General features: G+C 36.6%; 1 protein-coding gene across 10 annotated transcripts in view; it reads left to right on the top strand.

Annotated features, from left to right (window-relative positions):
* QKI (QKI, KH domain containing RNA binding) overlaps positions 1 to 25,181 on the top strand; it is a 167,973-nt gene that overhangs the window by 73,444 nt on the left and 69,348 nt on the right. For 4 of the 10 annotated variants that reach the window (XM_050894271.1, XM_050894270.1, XM_050894269.1 and 1 more), the window contains exon 4: positions 18,816 to 18,866. The exons of the other annotated variants lie outside the window; for them this stretch is intronic. In XM_050894271.1, the coding sequence (XP_050750228.1) occupies positions 18,816 to 18,866 (51 nt within the window). The remainder of the gene's footprint in view (positions 1 to 18,815; positions 18,867 to 25,181) is intronic. 10 annotated transcript variants of the gene reach the window in all.

Raw genomic sequence — 25,181 nt, 5'->3', positions numbered from 1 at the left:
TTATTTCATATGTACCTTTGCTTTTTATTGGCTACATACTGAATATATCCAGTATATATTGGATATATTTCTGCATGCGCTCAATACAAAGTTGCAGCTTTGGGCAGATTTTAACACTATTAAGACATATGTTTTCCTATGTAGTGTGAAAAGTAGCTGAAGCCTTTGACTATGATTAACTTTATATCAAAACTTGATTATATGTCATTTTGTTCTGAGAACAGTTAAATTGGTAAATAGTTAACTGGTTATTGAGCTAATCAGATATGGAGATAAGTGACTTAATGGCATTAAAGAAGTATTTTGTTAAAGACACTGGAAGCTGTAGACTGGAGGAGTGTAATCAAAGCCAGGGTGGTAGAAACCAACTTGTATTATACTTTACTTCCCTTTTATTTGTTTTTCTGTCAGTTTCCTGTGAGCAAAAAACCCTTATGATCAAGAGGCAAGAGAATCTAGATTATCTCGAAATTGGAGAAAAGTAGCACAAAGTGTAGTGGAAAAAGTATATATCAAGGGAATCTTGAATCATTGCCTGAACATCTGTGTATAAACAAGTCTCTATTTTATAAATTAAAATTCTATGTCTGTTGAACGGTAATTGACTCATCTTAATCTGTACTATGGTAGAAACTATCTTTCTGCAAAATTACTCCTAAGCTTTTGTTAGGTGGGAAGCACAGAAAATGTTAATTGTGTTATAAAAAGTTGACTAGGCTACAGCTCACAGCTGTTTGTATCTGGCATTTGAATAGAAGTTTTGAAAAGCTTGGGGGACAATTCATACTGAATTGTTTTGAGGTATTGACAAAAGTGTCTGCAAACATCTATGTACATTTTACTTTGTCTAGCAATGTGTATTGGGTTTGCCTGGCAAGGTTTTGGTAGCGGGGGGGCTACAGGGATGGCTTCTGTGAGAAGCTGCTAGAAGCTTCCCCTGTGTCTGACAGAGCCAATGCCAGCCAGCTCCAAGTTGGACCCGCCGCTGGCCAAGGCCGAGCCCATCAGCGACGGTGGTAGCGCCTCTGTGATAACATATTTAAGAAAGGGAAAAGAAGTTACAGGGGAGTAGCAGTTGCAGCCAGAGAGAGGAGTGAGAATATGTGAGAGGAACAACTCTGCAGACACCAAGGTCAGTGAAGTGCTCCAGGCGCCGGAGCAGAGATTCCCCTGCAGCCCATGGTGAAGACCATGGTGAGGCAGGCTGTCGCCCTGCAGCCCGTGGAGGTCCACGGTGGAGCAGATATCCACCTGCAGCCCGTGGAGGACCCCATGCCAGAGCAGGTGGATGCCCGAAGGAGGCTGTGACCCTGTGGGAAGCCCACACTGGAGCAGGCTCCTGGCAGGACCTGTGGACCCATGGAGAGAGGAGCCCATGCTGGAGCAGGTTTTCTGGCAGGACTTGTGACCCCACGGGGGACCCACGCTGGAGCAGTCTGTTCCTGAAGGACTGCACCCTGTGGAAAGGACCCACGCTGGAGCAGTTCGTGAAGAACTGCAGCCCATGAGAAGGACTCACATTGGAGAAGTTCGTGAAGGACTGTCTCCCGTGGAAGGGACCCCATGCTGGAGCAGGGGAAGAGTGTGAGGAGTCCTCCCCCTGAGGAGGAAGGAGCGGCAGAAACAACGTGTGATGAACTGACCCAAACCCCCCTTCCCCGTCCCCCTGTGCCGCGCAGGGGGAGGAGGTGGAGAATTCAGGAGTAAAGTTAAGCCCAGGAAGAAGGGAGGTTTCGGGGGAAGGTGTTTTTAAGATTTGGTTTTATTTCTCATTATCCTGCTCTGATCTGACTAGTAATAAATCAAACTAATTTTTCCCCAAGTCGAGTCTGTTTTGCCCGTGACAGTAATTGGTGAGTGGTCTCTCCCTGTCCTTATCTTGACCCACGAGCCTTTCATTATATTTTCTCTCCCCTGTCCAGTTGAGGAGGGAGAGTGATAGAGCAGCTTTGGTGGGCACCTGGCATCCAGCCAGGGTCAACCCACCACACAAAGTAGTGAGAAGTGAATGGTTTAAATAATGAAAATCTACTGTAACCTGAAAGTTTTTCCACACTTATTCAGCAGAAAAAGATGAGACAGGTTACTGAACTAGGTGAGACTTTGTGTTAGCAGAGTATAGGCATTCTTATGTACAGTCATATGATTTCTTAAAACTTTAATCTTTTGTTGCAGGGGTAATAGTGTTGAGCATTATCTAATAATACTAAAATGAGGGAGTTTATTCTTGTGAGATTCCACAAATGATAGATTCAGTGATATTTCCCTATCTTCATGATGCGCTGTGAAGGACAACTCTACTGGTTTTGCAGACTTTACCACCGTTCTCATTTATCAGCACCACTAAACTCTTTCTGGATTCTAGATTTTTCTAGGGTATAACCTTAACCTATTGGCCTGCCCTTCAGTGGATGATTTCATGTTTGATATATGGCTGGCTTTTTTTGAACTTTCTTAAGAATTAATTTTGTGGTATTATAAGCTTGCTTACCAGAAATAGTTTGTGTTCAGGCTTGCATTTTGAGTGTGTTTGCTGAGTGTCGTGAAACTGTGCTTGGACTTCTGTGTGGGAAAGACTGTACTTAGTTTGAGGCTCATGGGAATTTCCCTGTCCTGCGTGAAGATGGAGTCTACTTAAATGCGGGAATGGAGTCAGAACCTGTTGATTCAAGGAGGAAAGCAGCATGCCTGTGTGTTTCCCGAGTAGATATCAGTTCTTGGCAGCTCTTGGTTCTCTGTATTTTTTTGGGGGGCTGCTGGCAGGCAGAATACAGGTTGTTGTTTACCATCCTGGGGTCAGATTTAGCAATTTTGTTGAGACTGATAGGAAGGCTCTTTTGCATGGAGCAGAAGAGTAAGCACAAAATAAGATACCACTTTTGCTGAAAATAAATACGTAAATTACTAATTGAACATTTAGAAGATAGAGATATTTGACTTTCTGCTACTTTATTGTTTTCCAGATAGAGATAAGTAATCTGTAGTGTTTCATTGCAGCAAGATACTGGATTCCTTTTCAACTTGGAAAAGTCAACTGTATGTTAACAATCACAAGTTATAATTCCTAAAATGTCTGAGTGGTTTGTCATTTAAACTTGCTTTTAGATGGTGACAGTTTTCCACTTTTCTCAGATCTGCTGGCTCTGTGTTAGCCTTTGTCTTGCCTAGACTTAGATTAAAACGGATGTTATTAATCACAGGTTACTCTTTTGCTAGGTATGGCCTACAGTACAGTATATTAAGGATATCGATGAAATTCAAGTACCTATGTAGATTTTAAGGGTATGCAGTGGGACAGCATTCTTACTTTACAGTTTATCCAGCTATAGTTGCAAGATTTTATTGTTGGTCTTTACACTTTTCAGCTATAGAGAGGGATTTATTGACAGACAGTTGCACATTTTTATTAGCCTTTTCTGAGAATAATTAGCAGCTTCTGTCTGATAATTATTCACACTTTTCACATCTTTTTGGGCAGTAAATGGGGAATGTTTTGATGAATGTAGGACTCACTGAAGTGCATGCACACTGTGAGTATATCTTAAAAAAAACATGTGTTTAAAACTCGTAACAACTCAGTTTCAAGTATGTGTTGAGTACCTGCATGAAAGGATGAAAACTTACTCAAATGCTTGTTAAGGCCAGGTACACAAATCTGTTTTTCTGTTAAAGAAAACTTATTACTCTTACAGTAGTAGAACACTTAACTTAGCAATGGCCAGCACTGAGGTTGCTTGGAGACTGTTTAACTTAATAGAATCTGACATTCATGTACATTATCTGATTCGATTGTTAAGTGCCACAAACTCACTATGGAACACACACAACACAGTATTCATGCTTGCTTGACAAATTTGTTAATGTGAGTAATTCTTGAGTGTAATTTGGATCATAAATCAATTCAGTACTATATTCCCACAAGATAATCAAAATCTTATCCTCTAACCTTAATAGCCTGAAATGAAGACAACATTAGGATGGTTTTGGGTGTTTGAAAGTAAAATCTACAGAACAGTGACTTCATTCGGACAATAGGTTGCATGTGCCTGACAGAATGGAGTAAGTGGCAGCTGAAGTAACAGGAAGACTCTGGCTGTAAGAAAACAATGGGAATATCAAATTCTTGGTTGGTTTCATTAGATGTTATAGAATTATGTATAAAACTTGATGAGAATGGGTGGAATCAGTACAGGGAGGATGTGTTTAGTTGGTACAAAAATGTCACGAATTTGCCACAGAGTTGCTGGGAAGCACCAGGATGTTTTCATGTGTGAAGAACTAATATTTCTGGGGAATGAACATCTGCACAGTAGTGTAGAAAGCAATCCAAAATAATTTACGGAGCAGTTATATCTTCATAGCAAGAGCTACGGGAGACTTTTTTCTTCTTGAGTCTTTGTAGGATCGTGAATCTCTCTTTCTTAATGTTTCTGTTCCTTTTGTTTTGAGCTAGGTCAACATTTTTCTTTTTTATTTCTTTTTTTTTTTTTTGGCCCTCTTTCACAAACTTCTCCCTTGTTTCATAAGTTATATTCATTTTCTTTGCTTTGACATATGGTTCCTTTTAGTTCTTTAGGGAGATCTTCGCTGGGTGTCTTTTTCCATCTTGGTCCTTGCTGACCTCCTTCTGAATGGTCATATGCTGTATAAATCATTATAATAAAAGGAGGGTTAATTTCCATGGTGCTTCATTTATCCTCTGAAAATACGATGAGATGCTGTGAAAGTGCACTAAACTGAGTTTTGGTTTCTGGTAACACTTTATATATTTGCATGAAGGTAGCGAATGATATAAATGCTGGAGTTAAAATAGTGTTGCAACTGGGGGACTTGAGTAATTCAAGCAAGAAAGATAACATGAGGCATAAGAAAATCAATGACAGACTTCTCATGCTACTGACTAATTGACAGTTAAAATAATTTAACATGCAGAAAACCATCTGAAAGGCAAGAAAAAAATCCAACAGCGAAAATATAATTAAAAAATAGTTCCTAAGAGTCAGAGTGATTGGTGAACTTGCACTATTTACTTGCCTTGAAGTTACTGGAACATGAACTCTGAATGTAGTAGCTGAAGAGATGCGGAGAGTGTGAAGAGGCGCGGAGAGTAGATACTGATGTTGCCCTCAGACTTGGCTAGAGGTTTCTGTAGGTAATTTGTAGATGTGACATGAGGAATGAGTAAAAATTAAAGGTTAAGATTAATTGGTATCTCAACTAGAATTCTTGAAATCCCTTTTGATTCCTGACAGAAGTAAAATAGGCAATGTAATTATGAACCAAACTGTCCTCACTTTTATGCATCATTTTGCAAGGATGCTAGTGATGTTTTTCCATGCACAAATGGAAGGAGTTTTTCTTCAAAAGCAAAGAACAGCCTGTTAATTGAATGCCTTGGTCTGGCATGTGGCCAGTGAGTGCATATAACCTAAATGTTTGGATATAAGACTTATTATGTAAATTACGATAAATTTCTCTGCGGTTAGTAAGTCTGGTGCAGGTGTTACTTTTTCCCCAATCTTTCCCTACTATTCTGACCATGTGTTGTGGCACAAGGTTCGTATGACTGTTCCCAATGAGGATAACATTTCATGGAGGCAAAAAGGAATTGGATGTTCTGGTGTGGGGTTATTTAATTATTTGGAGGTTTTTTTGAAATTGCTTTCTTTGAGTGTTGGTATTGTGGTGGTTTTTCTTTGTTGGATTTTTTTATTAACGCTGTTGATAGCAATTTATCTTAAGAAAACTTCTTCCAGCTCAATATCCAGCCAAATCAGACCCCAGTGTTATGAATGAAAAGCTGAAAACTGGTCTTTCTGTTCACCTGTCCTCTCTTGATATAGTCTGAGTGTTGTACATGTATCATCTCTGCAGTCTGGAGCTCTGGGAACAGTTCCCAAAATCCCGTCCAAAGTATGGACATGGTCTCCTAGTTCTCAGTATTTTTTCTCTTCCGGCTCCCATGTTTCTCCATGTCAAAAGGCCAGTTCCTTTTCTATCCGTAGGATCTTTATTTAAACTCTGGATGACAGATCCTGATGTTTGGGTCTACATAAATTTTTTTTTTCTTTATTTTTTTTCTTAGTAAGTGTGATCATGTACCTTGATTGGTCCTTAGTGTTTCTCCTGTGGTGGTACTTGGAAAGTGTAAGGAAAGAAGTGCTGACAGCACGTGGTTCATTCTGTGGAAAAGCTACTGTTCACTTTAGCAATTGCATGTTTGTCTTGAATAAGGAAGAAGCAGTTTTTTGAAAGATGGGACCCCTAGCACATTAATACCACCTCTGTCACTGCTTGTGTACAATTTGGAGTATTTTTATAAATGGTTATCTGGACCATTTAGTCCTGCAGCCATACAGAAACGATTAATGCTTCCCTGGCAATTGGACGTTGCTAAAGGATTGGCATGCCAAACCACATTTAGCCGACTGTCTGATTTCACCTGAAGTAACTGACTGATTTAATTGATCCACTTGATGGAATTATTTGGGAACCACTTAAGATGCAGTACTATTGATTTCAACTGTCCCACATATTTACAACCATATGTATTCAGGAGAATTTAATTTTTAGGTTGCTGGGGGTCTTGGGGAGTATTTGGTTTAACTAGCCTGCTGACCTGACAAAATGTACTGGAGTATATAATTTGAAGAAAACTAAAAGCTAGTAGTTGACAAAGAAATTTAAGATTTAGAATGAATTTTTATAGAGAAAAGTATAGGTGATTTTGTGTTGATAATATATGTTGTGTTCACTCTCCACCTAGTGAGTAAGTGAGCTTCAAATGACCAAGCAGTCTTTGAGGTAGCTTTGAAATAATCATTTATGTTTCAAGCTGACAACACTGGAATTGAATGTTCACTTAAATTTTGACTGACAAAAGACGTAAAACTTAAATCTCTTAACTCACACTGACTCACAACACCATTAATCAGAAAAGGTCTTAAGATAAACTGTGTTACAAGACAAAATAAGTGATAAATTTTATAGCTATTAATACAGTTTGAAATACTGAAGCTAATCTGGAAATTAGTCAATATGTGGTGAGGAGACAAGGGTATTGCAAATGCCAGAATTGTTTTTTGCAGCCTGACTAGTGGAATTATTCAGTATCCAGCCTTTTAAATGATAAGTTCAATTTAGCTTGAAATGCACCTTTTTGGAATAGTAAATTTGGTAGTAAAATTAACGTTCCCTTAAAACCTCACTTCTCCATTTCTAAGAAAGATCAGATACTTTGAATTTGCCGTGTCTTCTATATGCACCTGAAGAAACAAATGTTTTGAAGAAAAAAAAAATTTCCTATTGATTATGTGTTTCAGTTCGGTTAAGGAGGTCTGATTTTATTTGGTTACTGCAAGCTTCAGACCTATTATTTGCAGTCTAATTGAATACGTGTTTCATGACTTTTAGTAGAAAAATCTACCAGGTAGAATAAAGTGTAACGGTTTAAAATGAATCATATTTGGCCTATTACTTGTGTTCCTGTTAAACCCACTTCCAATTGGCTGTTTTTGCAAGTTGGAGTATTAAGTGTAGTAAATTTGGCTAGATAATGCTGTACCACCAATCTTGCCAGATGCAGAAACTGGCGAGAATCTGGCATTTTGAGTATGCTTTTCGAATCGTGGCCTTTCACAGTAGTAGATACAGGATTTTTCCAGTGTCTTCCTTGGAGAGCCATGTAATAGATGGGGGAGTGTTTGCAGGGGCACCACTGGGAGTGAATATTTGGGTTCCCCTGTGAGCAGTATCATTCTTTACGTCAGGCTGTAGTGGGTAGGAGTTTAAATACGCAGGTTACATTTGCTGCTCAAACAGTTGTTTATAGTGATCCTTAGGGAAGAAGCAACAGAAGGAATATAAACGTTGCATGGGCAACAACAGCAAGCTGACAGGCAATGAGTTTTCCCTTACTGGCTGGTTAAATAAGGCTCCTTTATTGCAAGAGGAGGGAAAGATAAAATCAAGTTGAACATCTAAAGGCAAAAAAATTAAGCAAATTTGAAGACCCTCAAAATGTCAAATAATTTGTCACACACATTAATCTGTTAGCTCACAAATGTCAGTTTTTCTAAAAAGCCTTTCCAGCTTTTCCTTGGATCAGAGTTTCCAGAATATTTCAGGGCCTACAGCTAGGCTTCAGAGTTAAACTGATTTTTTTCAGGTTTTTAAACAGACCTCTGAATCGGGCATCTCTTGTAATTTTTGCTGCTCTCCTGACCTTGAAAAAGGATCTGTGCTCCTGCGAGAGATATCTTGAAGGATGGTTGGCAATCATGGAATCAACTGGGAAAGCATTTTATTTACTTCAGTTACCTGGCTTAAAAGCTAAGCCTTAGGAAAGAACTGTTTCAGCTTCCTTTGTTAGAGTACATTTCCTCACAGCTGAGTCACTGAAAACACAGGCTTGCTGTTAGGGATCTTTTTTCCCCTCCTGTTATCTTGGAGGTGATTTTGTGATCATTTAGAGAAACAACCGACCAACGCCTGCCCCATCCCATTTTGTTCTTGCTTCTTTAGAGTTTTGCAAGAGTAAGCTTTCAAACTGTCAATGGCAGAACACAGTTGTGGGTAACAATATTTTATAGACTAGTCCATCTAATATTGCAGTACTGCTTTTCCAGGCTCTTCAGAGCTGCTGCCAAACATCCTTTCCCACCATTTTAACCTGTGATCAGTAGATCTCTGAAACTGTGGGCTGCTTCTAAGAGGCCCCATGAAATGTGTCACAAAGAACCAAGCTCATATATGTGATCTAGGTGCATGAAATTATAAGTCTACACTTCTAATAGAATATATCTGTGGTCCGTAAAAAAAAAAAAAGGTGGGGGTCAAAATGGATATTCTTGCCAAAATTATACTAACCACGTGGTTTCATAGTAACTTTCTTTATATGACCATATTTTCAATATACAGTGAAAAAAATATTGATATTCAATAATTCTGCATTTTTAACTGTGAAATTTATTACCAACACAGTATCATTAAATATACAAACTAATGAGTTTTTGTTAATTTGAAGATACAGTGAGCCTTAGGTATTGATAATAACAGTAGTGGGAAAAGTGCCCAAAGAATACGGTATTTAGTTCCAACTTAGTTAACCACTATCATGTATACATTAAATTAATTGTAAGATCATTTTCATTCCCTGATGAGACTTGTTCTGGGCAACGTGCACTCCCATATTTGCTTCTAAACCTCTGATAAATGCAATCTGTTGGAATGTTTTTAAGACAATAGCTATTTAATGAATAGCTTGTGTGTACAGGAGAAAAGAATATGCTTGATTGCTTACAATCTGACATTTGAAAAAGCATTTTTTTAGATCTCTTGTATTTGCATATCTAATTGCTATGTAATCAAAACTAAGTGAACTGTAGCTACTTGAAACCAAAAAATGAAAGGCAATCATCTTTACAGGGGGAAATATCCCACTCGTATGCAAGCCTGTCTGAATATTAGAATTATATTCTTCTTGTGTTTAATTATAGGTGTCTGACTGAGCAGTAAATTTATGCCTGTGTATTGAAGGAGTGAATGTGACCCTGAAACATCAGCTTTCCTTTGTGGAAGCAAAGCATTGGCATTGAGAGAACTTAACAGTGTTGTGTATTTTGATGATAAGGGATTGTGCCAGAATAGCTGTTAATTACCTGCTTTGTTTGATATGGAAAGTAGTGGTTCCGCACTTTTCTTCCCACCAGTGACAGTACTCAATTAAAACTTGTATTAAACAGTGATAATGCCCTCGTTTATCTGGTGGGGAAGACGTGAGGTGAAGAAAATTAGCAGGATTTTTTCAGCTGTTTGGAAGCAGATTTGTTTTTTTTTCATGAACCTAGTGACAGTAAAGAAAAATGAGTTTTGCGTTTTTGGTGGTGTGGTGTGTGGTGGGTTTTGGTGTTTGGGGGCTTTTTTTTATTCTTTATTACTCTTAAATCTTGTGCTTTACTAACAGTGGCTACAGTAGAAGTTAAAAAAATCCTTAATTGGAATGTGGAAGTTATAAATTTGGAAGATGCTTGCCCTGTCCCGTTCCATGTCATTCCTCTGTGTGAAGCGTCTGTTGCCATGGGTCCTTATTTCACTGTTTTTTGAAATTTTATTGCATTGCTTACATGTCAGAAAAAGAGGGGGTTTTAAAATTAAATTTATTGCCTGAGCTTTTCTATTCCAAGTATTTGAAGCATGTTTTCTAACATAGTTGGTTTTCTCAGCTTCTGTTAATACTTGCTATTTTATAAAGAAATGTCCTCAGATCTAATTTTGCAAGATTTTGTAATCGGCTTAATATTTTCCTCCTAGGTTTAAGTATGTCACAAAACTGAATGCAGTATTTTGGGTGGGAATCGTTCAGTCTGAGATAGGATTCTCTAAGTAGCAGCTATTTTTTGCATATCTAAACAGAAATAACAAGTAGGAGTAAGGCAAGGAAATGAACATGGAAGAAAGACTTGGTAATCTGTGTGGATCTTTGTTTCTTTCAGGTAGTAATGCTGAAGAATATTCTAGAATTGAAAATGTACAAAATACCTCAGTAGACAATAAGAAAGGGTATAGAATTGTTACAGTAACACGTAAATGCTTTTTATTTCATTCATCCAAAGAAATTAAGGGATGGCTTGGTTGCTTTACTTACGAAGTTTGGAAAGTCTGTGTTCAACAAGCTTGAACAGCTTTATTCTGGAGTGAAAGCTGAATGTTTGATGCTAGACTAATTCAGCCAAAAATGTGAAACAGTATGTGAAAAGGAGTAATTGCTGTAACAGCTTTGAATCGTGTACACGAAATTCTTTTGAAGGTCTCAGTGGATATGGCAGTGCATGGTAATTCAACTAGAACTTCAGAGCTTCAACTGTCTACTGTAAGTAGAGGTCACATGCAGAAAGTAAGATTGGTTGCCTGCAATAATTAGGCACAATTAATAAAGTTTGTTCAGAAGGCATATTGCACATACTGAATGGTTAGCAGTAATGACAAGTCTTAGATTTAACCTTAGAATTAAACAAACAAAAAAAATCATTGCAGATAAAACAATACCTTAAAAGGTTTTGTAAGGTATGGAAAACTTGAAAGATTTTCTTATTTTGTTGAAAACCTAAACAGAATGTCATTGTTAAAGAGCAGAAAGCTAGCTTTTATTTGGTACTGGAACTTTGTAATCTCACAGGATGCAAGCAAACTGCAGTGAAAAGTCAGGTTTTTTAAACAAAAGTTTTAATTGTGTGAATTTATCATGGTTTACAGAAAGAAAACTGTAGAAGGCTTAGATGAGATCTCATAAATGGCATGTTTTTGAAGTAGTCTGCTTTTCTTTTGAAGTAAATGTTTTTCTGGGCATATTAAGTGATAAATTTCATGAAATTAATTGCATATAATTAGCAATAAATTTTCACATGACTATTGGTTACATTTTATTTAGATAATTCATAAAGTCAATAAATGTAAATTTGTTCCTACTCACCACACCCTTTCATACAAAGTAAAGAGTGATAAGCATTAAATAAGAATTTGATAAGGTGTTCTATATTCTGGCATTTTGAAGTGGAATGATCTCTGTCCATTTCTTTAACTGTTTTTCCAATTTTCTTTCTTCTGCACTGTAAAAAAAGTGGAATGTGAATTTGAGATGCATTTAGATTAGTAGAATTATTTCATGGCATAGCAGTGCTGCAGTACAGTATTAGTATAACTGTGTTAGCTCATCCATGTAGGATTAGGTTCTGTAGTGATTATTAGATAGCTTCCTATGATCAGACATACTCATTGAATAGTCATTTCACTTTATAGGCGAGTGTGGCAACCCACACTGTCCAGTCACAGATAGTTTTTCTAATATCGAAGATAGTTTGTTGGGGCTTCCTTAAACTTTCATGTATTTAGTATAAAATCCCAACTTCAGATAAAGTTGAGGACTGCTTTCTTCCAGAATGAAGAGTCTTAAATGGACATATTGTACTTTTTGTTCTCTGTAAAGCAAAGATAATGAGCCTATCGGATTTTTCTGTTTAAATTAAATTGTTCTGATTACATTTCATTGACTTAGGTCACTTGGAAAGAATTTACTAACAGTTTTTCAGCATTTTCTTTATTATGCATTTCAGTTAGATTTTTGAGGAGCTACTTAAAGTGTTTGCTTTTAGACAAATTTGCTATTTCCATATACAAAATTTAAAAATAATGTTGTGATATTCCGTTTTGAATAGGTATTAATCTGCTGTATTGTCACATAATCTCTACATGCAGATCTTTTTGCAGAGAGGAAAATTTCTGTGTTGAAATTATTTGCAGTGTTAAAATGTGGAAAAGTAAAGGAACTTTTTCTCCTTTAGCAATTGCCTTTCCTAGACCCTCTTTGCATGAGTAGGCTTTCCCTTTATGTTCTTTCCTATTCTTCTAGGACTTGCATTCATTTTGGGGGGGAATTTCAGTATATCTGATTGTGCCCTGGAGTGAGGTTCCTAAGTCTAAAACTGAATGGAAATTCTCTTTTCTTGTCTAACTTTTTTTTCCTATTTGAAAAATGCCAGCTGGAATGAATAAATCAGGTAACTTTCTTCACTCACCCCTTTGGCAATTTTTCCTGAATTTCATTTTCAAGTTGGACAAAAACGTTGTGTTAAGTCATACACTTGTTCAAATAGCAAAAGCTTACTATCTTGGTAACTTTTGAAAAAACCCCTCAAATTTCTTCTACCAAGAAGCTTTAGGACATGAAAAATCTAGAAGCTGAGAGTTGACTTTCAGCTCTCCAAATAGTCTTCCAGAAGAATACTATTTGTTAAGTGTCCTGGTGACAGGGTTTACATACCACGTGAGGAAAATTCAGACCCCTTATCTCCCCCCGTAATCTGAGTTGATGGTACTTGTCATTTGAAATATATATATATATATATACACACACACCTGCTAGACATGCTTTTTTCTCTCTGATGAAAACAGTACCGCTGAAAGCATGTTATAAAACTTGTTTTTATTGCAGATGTACACAATGAATCATAATTTTCAGCAGGCTCAGATCCTGCCTATGTAGGATCAGCAACTAAAACACCGAAAATGTGAACGATACTTTATTTATAGTTGGGACCTATTGAGCATGTCTCACATTTGTACTACCTTTTAGCTGCATAACAACGTACTTGCATGCATGTGTTATTTGAAGTATACTCTCTACTGAGGTCATTCTGAGCACAACTACTTAAGAATTTAAAGTGGATAGTGGTGATATTGCTGTTCTTCATCCCCTCTCTCCCTTTTCTTAGCCATTTGGACAGTTGAGAGGAGAATGTGATTCTCCAAGGGGTAAAAATTCAAAATTTACTGTGAAAGAAAGTAAGGAGAGTTTACCATTTAGCCCTTGGAATGTCTGTGCCTCAAAGCTAAGAATTTTTTTAAATCAGATTTTGAGTGATTCAGAATTCTCTTCAAGAAGATGTGAAGAATCCGTCTAGAAAAAAAACTTTAATTCCATGTATTAGCAGAGTCAAGTTATGATGACCTTGGATACGCTCTAAACCAATTTGTAATGATTACTGTCAGAGCAGTTCTTTTTTCTGTTGAAAAGTAATGGCCTATGATATATTGGAGGCCAGATTAGATCATCCTGATGATTCCTTCTGGTCAGAGTCTCTGAAATTGGAAAAAAATGACTTGGAGTTAAGCTTAGGTATAAAAAGAGGGATAACAGTAAGATGTACTGAATAAAATTTCAATACAGTATAATGGAACATTTAATTTATCAAAGTTTTATATAAATGAAAAAAACTTTCATTCTCCCTGTGTGTGTGTGTGTGTGTGTATATGTATATATATATATAGTGTGTGTGTATACTACTGAAGTATGTAACAATTCTACAGTCAGGTTGAATTTAAGTTTGTTTTTTTTTTCCCCATATCCGGTTTTGTGCATCATGGACTTCATACTTACATATGCTAAAATGAAAATAGTTTATTGGTGAGGATCAAGCTAAAATTTTGGGGCTCTGGTATGGTTTGGCTACATGTAATCTCAGAGAACTCAAATTTTAATTGTGTAGATATTTTTTTTTTATATTAAGTTCTATTGCTTTGATCATACTGTGAATAGGGCATTTCTATAGTAGCCAATGCCTCATTAATCCTGAATTCAAGAAGAGTATTCAGCAACAAGTTTTAATGATTAGAGTACTGGGCTTTTGTTGTGTGTCTTGTTACTGGCCTTAGCTTAGAAAAACTTCTTAGTTTAAACAGGCTTAGCAGAGTTTTTGGAGATTTTTTTGGTTTGTTTTAAGAAAAGAAGTGAAGTATGTTCACTTGTGTGACAAATTTAAGACTGTCTCCAAGGATTTTTAAAGAGAAAAAAAGGAAGTGAGGCATGATCTCACTAATAGGCAACAGGAAATGAAATTCTGCAGCAAGTTTGAGATGAACAAGATCAGGCCTGAGAGATCAGGAGGACACTGGGAACAAGGTGTTAAGTCTCCACAAAATAATGACAACAGTAGCAGAAGGCTTTTTTTTTCCTAAATGTATTCATAAATGCTGATTTATCTGTGATTTTTACAAATGCATTTTCTACGATGATAAACAGTTTCTTGCTTTCTGCAACTGAGAAGAGTAATTTTCATATGTAACAAACTAGATATTTTACCACTTCTTTGAATTCCAGTCTGTTCACTCTGTCTTTATACTAGCAGTTATAGTGGTTGTAGTGTTAAGAGCTATGTAATTACTTGGAGGTGGGGGTGAATATTAGGACATACAGAACTTGCAGGATGCATGGATTTCAGTATCCTGGGATGACTTACCTAACAGGACTGTGTATCGTTGTCTACATATCACAGGAAAAAAAAAATGCTTATCCCCTTATGGAAGGGAAACATTTGAAATGCACAAATGACAAGCTCAGTATGGAGCTGTGTACTAGTTATTTCTGTGGCTGGTATTTCATATGCTATGTGCTTATTCAGAGTTAATTCAGCTGCTCTTCAGACTCCCGGTGAATATATACAGTGCAAACTTTATTTCTTAGTTTAACTATTTATTTTCTTAGTGCCTATACTTATGTACGTATATTGGGAAAAACTGTTTGCATGCCTGTGTTTTTGAATCTCTGTGTGTGTCATTTTTATGTACTATTTGATTATCAGATTTAAGAGTTTATTTGTTGATATCCTCAGAGTAAAGAATTGGAATAACACCTCCTGCCTAAGATGGGGCAGTGTTTTAAAATTCTAATAGGTAAGTTATCCTGCATGTTGTATTATGTTAGAGAAAGCTGTTAAAACAGTTTATATATATTTAAGTGCCCAAATAAAAAACATTTCACATCTCGCTTTGAGACACCTCATGTCTCAAAGATGACAGCTTTTATTTTTAGGTGCTTTGTTCATCCGTTGATTTATCTGTGTATTTTATCCTGTTGGTCTGGTTTAACTTCTTCATAGAAGCGATCTATGCATACTTTTTGCTTTGCATACACTGCAACTGCAACGTATCCCTTTCTTGCCTTGTGGAGCTTGAGTGCTGGTGTGTTAAATGTATATTGTCTACTAAGTCAGTTTAGTCGCTAAAATTTTATTGCAGTTGGTTTCAGACTTTATTATCCCCATTACGAGAATGTGATGTTCTGCTTACAAACGTGGGATACATCTTATTAACCCTGCCTGCAGGGTAAGGGTTGGGGGTAGAACAGGGAGGATATGGAGGTTACACTGTGTACGCTTAGCTGAGCACGACTTGCACTGAAAACTTCGTTTTTACTCTTGTTGAGTATTACTGTACTTCGTTAAATAGCTAAAACATGCTTTACCAACAGAGGAAAAAAAATCCTATCAGCACCTTTTTCTGATAATTTTTTCTGACTTTTCTGAGCACTCTTTAGTGAAGGTTCCTTTTTCTGCAAGACTGTATGGTTTTGCAGCAAGAACTCTGAGGATATGGTCTAGGCATTGTTTGTAGATTACAGCAGAAGATAAATTTCTTTCAGATTACTGTGTGTTACTGTGGAGAATAGCATTGAAACTGGTAGTTGGGATACTTTTATTTAATTCTCAGTTCGTTTCAAAAGTCTTTTAGTCACTTCTTCTGTTCCATAACATTTAAATGGGATTTAATGCTTTGTATGAAAAAGTTGCATAGGTAGGAGGGGTATCAAGATAAATAGTTGCATGGGTAGGGTGTGTTGCATAGTAAAAAGTAAAAACATTACTAAAAAAAGCAAGATACTTTTGTGTCATTGGTATGTTTGGTAATCTTAAGGTGAATTTGACACAATGTAAATACACTTTTCTTTAAGTGGGTGGTATAATAGGTATTGAAATAACAACAGATGTCCTTAAATCAGAATTTAATTCAAAGGGTCTTTACTTACATTTTTGTCAAATTATGCAGGATTGAAGAGGCTCGCACACTCTTAAGCGGAGTAATGCCTGAGCTCTGTAAGTTAATCATTTTAGTAGTCCTCAAAGGACAAAATCTTCTTGCCTATCACAAATTATTGAAGGTTTTCTGTGAGTGGTATGGCACTATGTTTGTATTGATCTAATGGTCAGTTCCCATTAAAAGCCTTAGGACATCTGTTCCCACTGTTTCATGTGCATCCTCAGGAGTCAATTGAGTTTGTGAGTTTCTTAAATTGGCCCATGCACAATTGTCCAAGCAGCAGGGGCAGGTCAGGGGAAGTAGCAGAGTCAGGACACCTATTTTCAATGACAGCTGGTTGTTAAATAAATTTAACTTGCAGAGTTAAACTTCACCTTCACGTTCCATGATATGAGATGCACGAGTGTCTGCATTAAATTTTTTTCACTTTAACTCCTAGTTTGCTATTTTGCTGTTAATATCACCTGGTAAAGTAAGAAGTTTTTGATGAAGAGGGTTCTTGTTCAACAGAAAGGAGAAAACAGTATAATTTTGTGAATTTTTTCTTCATAGCTTTAAAACAAGAATCTTGTGTGTGATCCTGTAATCTTATGCTTTGTAGACTTCTAAGTTACTTTTCTGAACTAAACATGATTTTCTTAATTTTGATTTATTTTCGAATACTTTATTTTCAATATTTTAAAGAAAGATGAAATTTTTCCTTTTTTAAAAAAAAAATTGCATTCTCTGATTATAGTTCATCTGTGGAAGGAATTCCCCCCCCCCCCCCAACAACAACAATTACAAAACCCCAAAACAACAAAAAACCAAACCAAAACAACCCACCTTTGAACTTCACCACTGGAGCATTTAATTCAGTGCCAGTGCTGTTTGAATTGGTGCCTGCTGCTCATTGCAACTGGAGAAGTAACATTATAATTGTTGGTAATACACAGAGAGCTAAGTTGAGGAGTAGACCTAGGGTAAAGATGCCCAGGTCTTTGGCCTACTCTTGTGCAGAATTCACATTATGAGTAGGTTGCTTAAGCCAGTGCTGTCCCTGAAAGAAATACTTATTAAACTGTACCTTGTGTCACCAGGTGTTCCTATCTAAGTAAATCAAAATAAAATACTCTTTTATCAGAGAAGGGTGTTGAGGCTGTCTAATGCTGGTTTAGCATTTCAGCAAGATCACATTCCATGTATGTAATGATGAGGAATTTCAGCCAGTTCACTGATTTGACTTAACTTAAAACATTGACTACAACCCTGGACTGGTTGAGCATAGTTTATCTGTGATATATGATTTACAGACAATGTAACTTCTCATAATACTGTTTTAAGTATGTACTTAATGTACTTTGGATACATTTTTCTTATTTTTAGGCATCCTGCTTTTGTTCTTCTTAATGATGGTATGTTTTTTGTAATCAACATTTTTAACTTCCCTGTTTACCAAAAAAATTGGACTTGCCTCTTTCATATATAGTAATTACATAGTTGAAGTGTGGGTGGAAGGAATAGAGAAGGGGCTTTAAACCATTTTTTGAATGGATTACATGGTACTGCGCCATCTTGCTTAAAATTAATGAACTATTATGGTTGCCACAACAGTAATGGGTATTAGTTAAAATAAACTATCCTCTTTGCTCATAAGCTATCCTCTTTGCCCATTTGCATCTGGTGTGAATTTGACTTTTAATTTTTTCTTTTTTTTTTTTTTAAATTAGCCTCATGCTATCAGATGAAATGCACTACTTTTTAGAACAATGATTGCAGCAGCTTTTATGTTCTGATAACTGCATCACTGTAGCATACATACAAGCTGTCTCACAGGCATGTTAGTAGTGGAAGAGAAGGTCATGTTTGTCTTCCTTTTATAGCTAGCCAGCTCATGTTTTTTTTCACTTTTTCTCATTTGCAAAGAACTTTTAAAAATTGTTTTTCTACTTATTTTGCTATTTTGAAACATAAAGAGGCGCTGAAAAGGACTTGAGCTTTTTTTCCCTGTTGCTTTTTATCTTAAAATTTTAAAATACAACCTCAATCAAATTTCTAACTGATTTTTTTCTTTTTCTTTTTTTTTTTTTTTTAGCTTGCATAATGTTAATTCATAAGACTGTGTGCAAGTCACCAGTAGTGATAGTGCAGGAATACTTAACTCTGGAAGGGGATTTAGTGTTGTTAGTCACTCAAATAGTGAACTTGAAGGAGCTGGGGGTGAGGGGAAGAAAACTGAAGTTTGTTCTTTCTTCTGTGACTTAGCTTCTGTTGATTCTTGGGTTGTTTTCCCTTAACAAGGTTGTCTTATGGCTTCTTGGGATTTCAATCTTAAGTGTAAACAAGAAGGAATAAATTGTGTCCATCACAGGATAAAATAAAAACCCTAATTCCAACTCTTCATGCCTCTCTTAAACATCTTAAAGAAGCAAAATAGGGCACAAGCCCAATTTTTTTTTGCTTTTCAGGTTTCCTTTAAGAGCAGAGACAACCATGATCCAGCAGTTTTGGAGGTAGAGGCAAGTAAATGTTTTACTACTTGTAAACATTCCAGTAAGTTTTTGCAAATCACCTATAATTTGAGGAGAGCCTGGTTGAAAAAGAATCTCTCCCCCCCCCCGCCCCAAATGGTGAATTAGCTTTGTATGCTTGATGTGAGGAAAAATATATTTAAGGTTTTATTGATTATTGATAGGCTGCACATCAGTTACATGCTGTTGCAATACCTAATTGGTTAAAAATACACAAGTTTAATATTAGTAAGGTTTTTGTGATAGTAGTTGTTGAAGGTTTTTCCTTTGAACCTATCTTCAAAATATAAGTTGGGTTGGGTGGTTCATCATAGTAATTTTCTTTTTAAAAAACAAAAAAGTGCCTAATATTTGCTATCTCCAACTGCTGGTGTTCAAATCAGTTCTTCAGCATTCGCACTAAGGGCAATTCAACAACCTCTTATGTACTGGGTCTAAAACTGTAATTATTTCTATGCTAGGGACATTTCTGAGAGCTCACGTTGAGTTTCTCTTGAAGGTATCACTTGTGTTCTTAAATTAGTTTTTTTGCTCTTTTCTGAAGGCTATGTTGGAGGTATAGGAAGGAACTATCCATCTGTGTTGCTGAAGTTTTAAAAATCAATCAGTTTCTTGAGCGCTACTGCTCATCAGGCAATTTGACTCCTTCAGGTATCTCGGGCTGCAGTTCCAGGGCTGCTCTTAGGACAATTTAAGTCAACGCTTGCTGTTCAGTACCACTTGCACAGCCCTGGCTAGGCATACTTTCTCCCTTCCTTGTGACGTTACTGGTGATGTAAATGACTATGATGACCTGCTTCAGTGCTAAGCCAGCTGAAAACTAAAGTTGGAAACTTCCTCTTGCTTTTGAGAACCATGAACTGGATCGCAAGCACTTTAGTACATCAAGGTAGGACTAACAACGCCTATTTAGAATAGCTTAAACTGTTGTGGGACTATAGGCTTTAGGCAAAGCGCAGTAATTGTTCTTGAATTAGTTGAGCTGGATGACCTTGGCTTCTTGGTATGCTGTGGAGATGATGCTTTTTACATCTTCAGATGATAAATGCAGGGTCCCCAACTTGTTTTTTAGACACAAAATATGGAACATACAGGCTTGAAATGCCTGTTCTTTCCACCACTAATGAACTTTTTGCTGTGTTTAATTTTCTTATTTAAAGATGCAGACATTTGAAACAGGCCAGAATTTTTTCACCGTGAATGATAATAGATGGGTGCTAACTGAGAAATGGGAAGCAAAGTTATGAAACTGTACACTTGGGTTTTAGTTCTTTGAAATCTCAGGGCTGTTTTTTGGGAAGGGCTGGAATTTTTCACTGTTTTTGGTGTCTTTTTCCTGTTTGAAAGTAGTGAAGTTTATTTGTGACACATCTGGATGAATTCTTAAGTCATAATGCAGTGCAAAGATTAAAATGTAATAGCGAATACTTGGAGATGTTTTAATTGTGTTGGCAGCCTACAGTTGTAACATGGAGAATACTAATGACAAGTAGCATGCTGACGCTGTTAGTTCTTACCATGTTGCTTTGAATGCTTTGTAAAGAACCTTCTTCAAACCTATTAGGTTAGGAAACTAGTTATTTTTTTGGACCTTCCTCTTCCTTATCATCAATAAAAAGAGACAATTTGCATCGTTTCATAGCAATACAGCATGACATGTATTTGGAACAGTTTTGCTCTACTTCTCTTTTGGGAGCTGGGGGGAAATGTGTTATTCCATGTTAGAGGGTTACAGTGGGGACAGGAAAGAAGCTAGATTTTGGATGGCTGTTGTGAGAGTATAGTTCAGTGGGATGATAAATTTTGCTAGTTAATAAGCTGTATTGACCCAAATTAATACCTGTGCCAATTTGAGAAGGGAGAGGAGGGGAAAAAGAAAGTGGCCAGGTCAGGAAGTGGGACATCAGCACCTGTCAGTTGGCAGTAAATCTTTGTCATCTGTTGGAAATGCATTTTGAACAAAGGGAATATGCTTGTGCTTTCCTGAAGAGCAGGAAACATTTAGAATGAAGGAAGCCACCTTTCTTCTAGCTACCTCTCTAGGATGTGAGCAGAGCATGTAATTATTTTTGTCCTCAATTCATGCACAATGCTGTCTTATTTTCTAAAATGGATGAAACCATTGTAGAACGTAAGAAAGGCATGCACATAATGACCTTTTCTCTCGAGCCTTACCATCTTACTCGACTTTTGTTATTCAGAAGTGTATTAATTTAAACTGTAAAACTTTGGTTTGATTTTTGTATAGGCCAGTAAGCATGCAATCTAAAACTGTATATAATGGACATTTTAATAAAACAAGTTTGGAACTTGTCTTCTGAGGAGTAGAAGCAGTTAATTTTTTTAATAACTTTTTGCATGTTTCTGATAATGTACTGGAATCTATTGAAAATTACTCACTTTAAATATCTTCAGACTTGGTTAACCCATCAAGGATTTACTTTGTTTCTGTGGCTTCATACTGTAATGACATTCTGTTTGGTTCTTTTAATCTGTCCAGTATTTATTCATGATATTTCTCTCTTCATTAATATCTTTGTTTAGCTGAGGAAAATGGCTAGATCTACCTGTGCTTCTCTTTGGGCACTGTGTTGAAAAAGCAGAACTCGAAATTTTGCATAATTAAATAAGTCTTAATTTTTCATATTATGGTGACTTGCAATGGAGCTGTGATAATTTGGTTAATTGTAGTTTTTATTCAGTTTGCACACTCAGTTTTACTCAAAATCTTGCAAATGAAAATGTGAGCAGATTCACTATTTAATGAGATTTTTTAAAAATTACATTGCTTTAGTGAATGTTTTTGTACATTTTTTACCAAAATCTGTGGCATTCAAAAAGTTCGTGTGAAACTAGATGGCTTTTTGGAAGGATGATGATGTCTCCTTATCAGCAGTTGTAGGACTGCTAATTGAATGTCATGTTGAAGGATGCATATCTAGACATTCTCTCCTAAGAACGGTATACATGTATGTAATGTAAATATTGTGATATTTGACTTTGAATTAAAATTATGAATAGCTTTCACTTTCTTTTGTGTTTATGTAATGAGTAAAGGTTTTATTACACTTTATTTTCAAGTTTAAAAAGTGGTCAGAAATATTTTTTCATAATTACTCCTTTACAGAAATGTTATTTTAATAATTTCACTTAAAATTACTTTTTCCTATTAAATATTTTCACAATGTTTTTATTTTAAATGTGTTGCTCACATACTATGTAAAGAACTGATGGTAGCGTATAGTATTTTAAATGAACTGAAAAATTTGTGGTTTTCAGCTCATTAAGTCTAAGAAAGCGAATAAAGAATTCCAGACCCTGACCTTAAGGACAGATTCAGTGAAGGACCAGAGAGCTCTCTGTGAAAGCCATCAGAGAGTACTGATGGGTTGCAATGTTCTAATTCTTATGAATCATTAAAGTAGTACTGCTGAAGGGTACTACCCACTGGCTTACTGATGGATATTTTTTTTTTTAATCACTGGGTTGATGTCACCTGAGAGGTAAAGGGGGATACCGATCCTGAAGATCAATCATCTCTGTACCTGTAGGAAAGGCTTCCCTAATATATTATCAGCAGTATTCTTAAGAGCTGTTTCATATCAGTGCCAAGCTGGCACTCAGCTATACAGTCTTTAACTGGCATGACTATTACTACATTTTAATCTAGCCTTGAGAACACATGCCACATGCTAGATACTCCTCATTCTGCAGTTGTTATAATCAGTAGAGTTGTTGCATGAAATTGGTCATAAAGAAGGTTTGGAACAGTGGTCACACTTTGAGTTATCTACATGGTAACTTGGGTGTGTCAAATCCCATATAATTGTAGCAAGGATTTGAGGCAACTGCTGCAATAAAACAATATAATTACAGACTGTGTGCAAGATTTCAGTCATAAATACATGGAAAGTTTATGTGCTGAGATCATTTGAGGCAGTAGTTCTGAATTCTTTCAAGGACTCAACTTTAGTTCATTAGCTAATATTTATTGTCAGTTCTGTACTCGGTGACAAATTTGGGGAGTTTTCTGTATTCTCTATAACAAAATTTTGTTTTATTTTTAAAGTAGAAGTTAGTTTTATTTAATTTGCATTGGTATCTTGCCTGTTACTTTCTGTTTGTCTTGAACTGTTGTCCAGGTTATTTGTTTACAAATAAATTAGGTTTTGGAATTGTTGCAACTGAGTAAATATGGACAGAATGGAACTATTTCAGGAGGAGGGAGTAAAATGTATTTATATATCTTTGGTTTTTAATCATGCTTGTGTAATCACCATAAGATTAAATTATTACCGTTTTAGAGTAAACTTGCTGTTTTAATAGCTTAGCAAAAAAATAAGAGAATGGAGATAAAATATAAGGCTAGATTGTTATTATTAAATGTGTTAAAATCTAACAGTCTTAGCAGTAATGCTATATAAAATGCTACAGAAATGCTACATTCTTTGTTCCACTGAGCACAGTACTGCTGATTGTGGGTCACCGTTGAAGAAAAGTTGAATAAATCATGGACAACAACACACTACACTATTATTTATGCACTGCTTAGAAGTATTACCATAGTATGAATCCAACGCAGATAACACAAAGCTCGCATAGCCCACTCCTCAAAACAAAAAAAAAAGAAGGGGAAAAACAAAAAACAAAACCTCAGAAAACCTGTATGAATGGAGTCACATTCAAACCTGAATAAAAACATTGCAATTAACTGGTGAGCTTTCTAGCTATGGAGCAAATCAGTTAGTATATGGATTAGAGTGACCCTGAAATTTAGCTTTTCAGTTGTTTCCAATTGGTAAAGAACCTCTTACCCTGTCTGGATAATGCAATATAGTTGGTAACATGCTGTGAACTTATGCCACCTGTAGCATAATGTCTGTTTAACAACAATATTCTGTGGAAAATGAGTTTGTTACATTAGTCAGTGAATTTGACTGTTTATCTTCTCCAAAAGACCCATGGACTGTAGAAGGGGCCACTATTTAGAGCAGAGCAAGCCACCATCTGAGCAGTGGGATAAGAAACGTGGGCAGTCATCTGCTTAACAGTACCTTATCACTAAGATAAAGCCCTTCTGTAATAGTTTCATGAGGCCTGCTGACTGCAGAATTAACTTTGAGCATCATTTCTGGTCTCACTCCTCTCTAATCCAAAATGCAAGGCATCCTTCCAACACTTCTGTAAATCTGAAAATTCCAGAATTTAGTACTGTAGGAGAAATCACTGTGTAGAGAAATGAAAGAGAGCAAATAACTGAGTGACATATTAATTATATAATTCGTTAGTGGAAAGCACTCCTCAGCGATTACAAAATTTAAAAAAAAAAAAAAGCCTTATGTAATAGGGCAGTATTAGTGCTGTTCTATGATGAACAGGGAAACAGGGCTACTGAAACCCAGCTGATGTCTCCTGTAAAATTACACATTTTTAAGAAGAGTGTTGAGATTGCCAATTCCAATTAGAAGATGCTAGAATTAAGGTTCCTAGTTATGACTTTTTTGTATAAATGAACTTTTCCTTGGAGTTAATCACTATGCTGTGAGTGACTAGGTTTTTTTCCTTGCCACACCCTTATTTAAATAAATGGGGCCATAGTATGTTCATTTCTCAGGTAAGCAACTGAGGTGTAACATTTGAAATGGAAAATGTTGACTGCTTTGCATGCCTGACTTGAGGCGAGTGGAAACTGAGTTTTCAGAATACTTAACTTTTAAATAGCAATATGTGTATTACAGTAAAATTACATTTGGCTTAAGCGGCACTGATAAGTGCCCAACATGTCTACGGAGTTGCAAGTCAGGCAGTCAGAGCATGGGGCTCTCTCATCCTCACCCCCTGTTGTGAGTGGTTTGGTGTGGCAGGGGAGTGACTGGGCTGGCTATGCAGTCTGCTGAAGGTGTGACTGACAGCTGGCAGCTTCCTACAAAGGGATATGCCTGTGCCCTCCTTTGTGCTCAGTCTGCTACTTGTGGGATGTGTCACTGAGCCAGTTCAGCTTGCTAAACAGGCAAAGCCTAATCTGACAGCAGTAGTTTGCTGCTGTGTTAAACTGGCTCTAGAAGGACCCAGTGAGAGCTGTTGCTGGTGCAAAGAGGAGGGAAGGACTCTGCAGGCAGCTGAGAGGAAGGAGAAAGGAATGGAGCCACTTGTTTTGGTGGGGGTGAGCAGTTACCGTTTCAGCTCTGTTGTTGACCTGAAGTCTGCAGAAGAAACCCTTCTTTACAAGAAAACTCAGAATAGTTCTGACTTGTGATAAGGGAGAGTTTCTTTCTCTGAGGTGACTATATAAGATCAGCATTC

The sequence above is a fragment of the Gymnogyps californianus genome, chromosome 3 (genome assembly GCF_018139145.2).
Source record: "Gymnogyps californianus isolate 813 chromosome 3, ASM1813914v2, whole genome shotgun sequence".
Lineage (NCBI taxonomy): Eukaryota > Metazoa > Chordata > Aves > Accipitriformes > Cathartidae > Gymnogyps > Gymnogyps californianus.
Note: the sequence above shows the minus strand (reverse complement) of the source record. Positions and strands in the feature narration are given on the sequence as shown.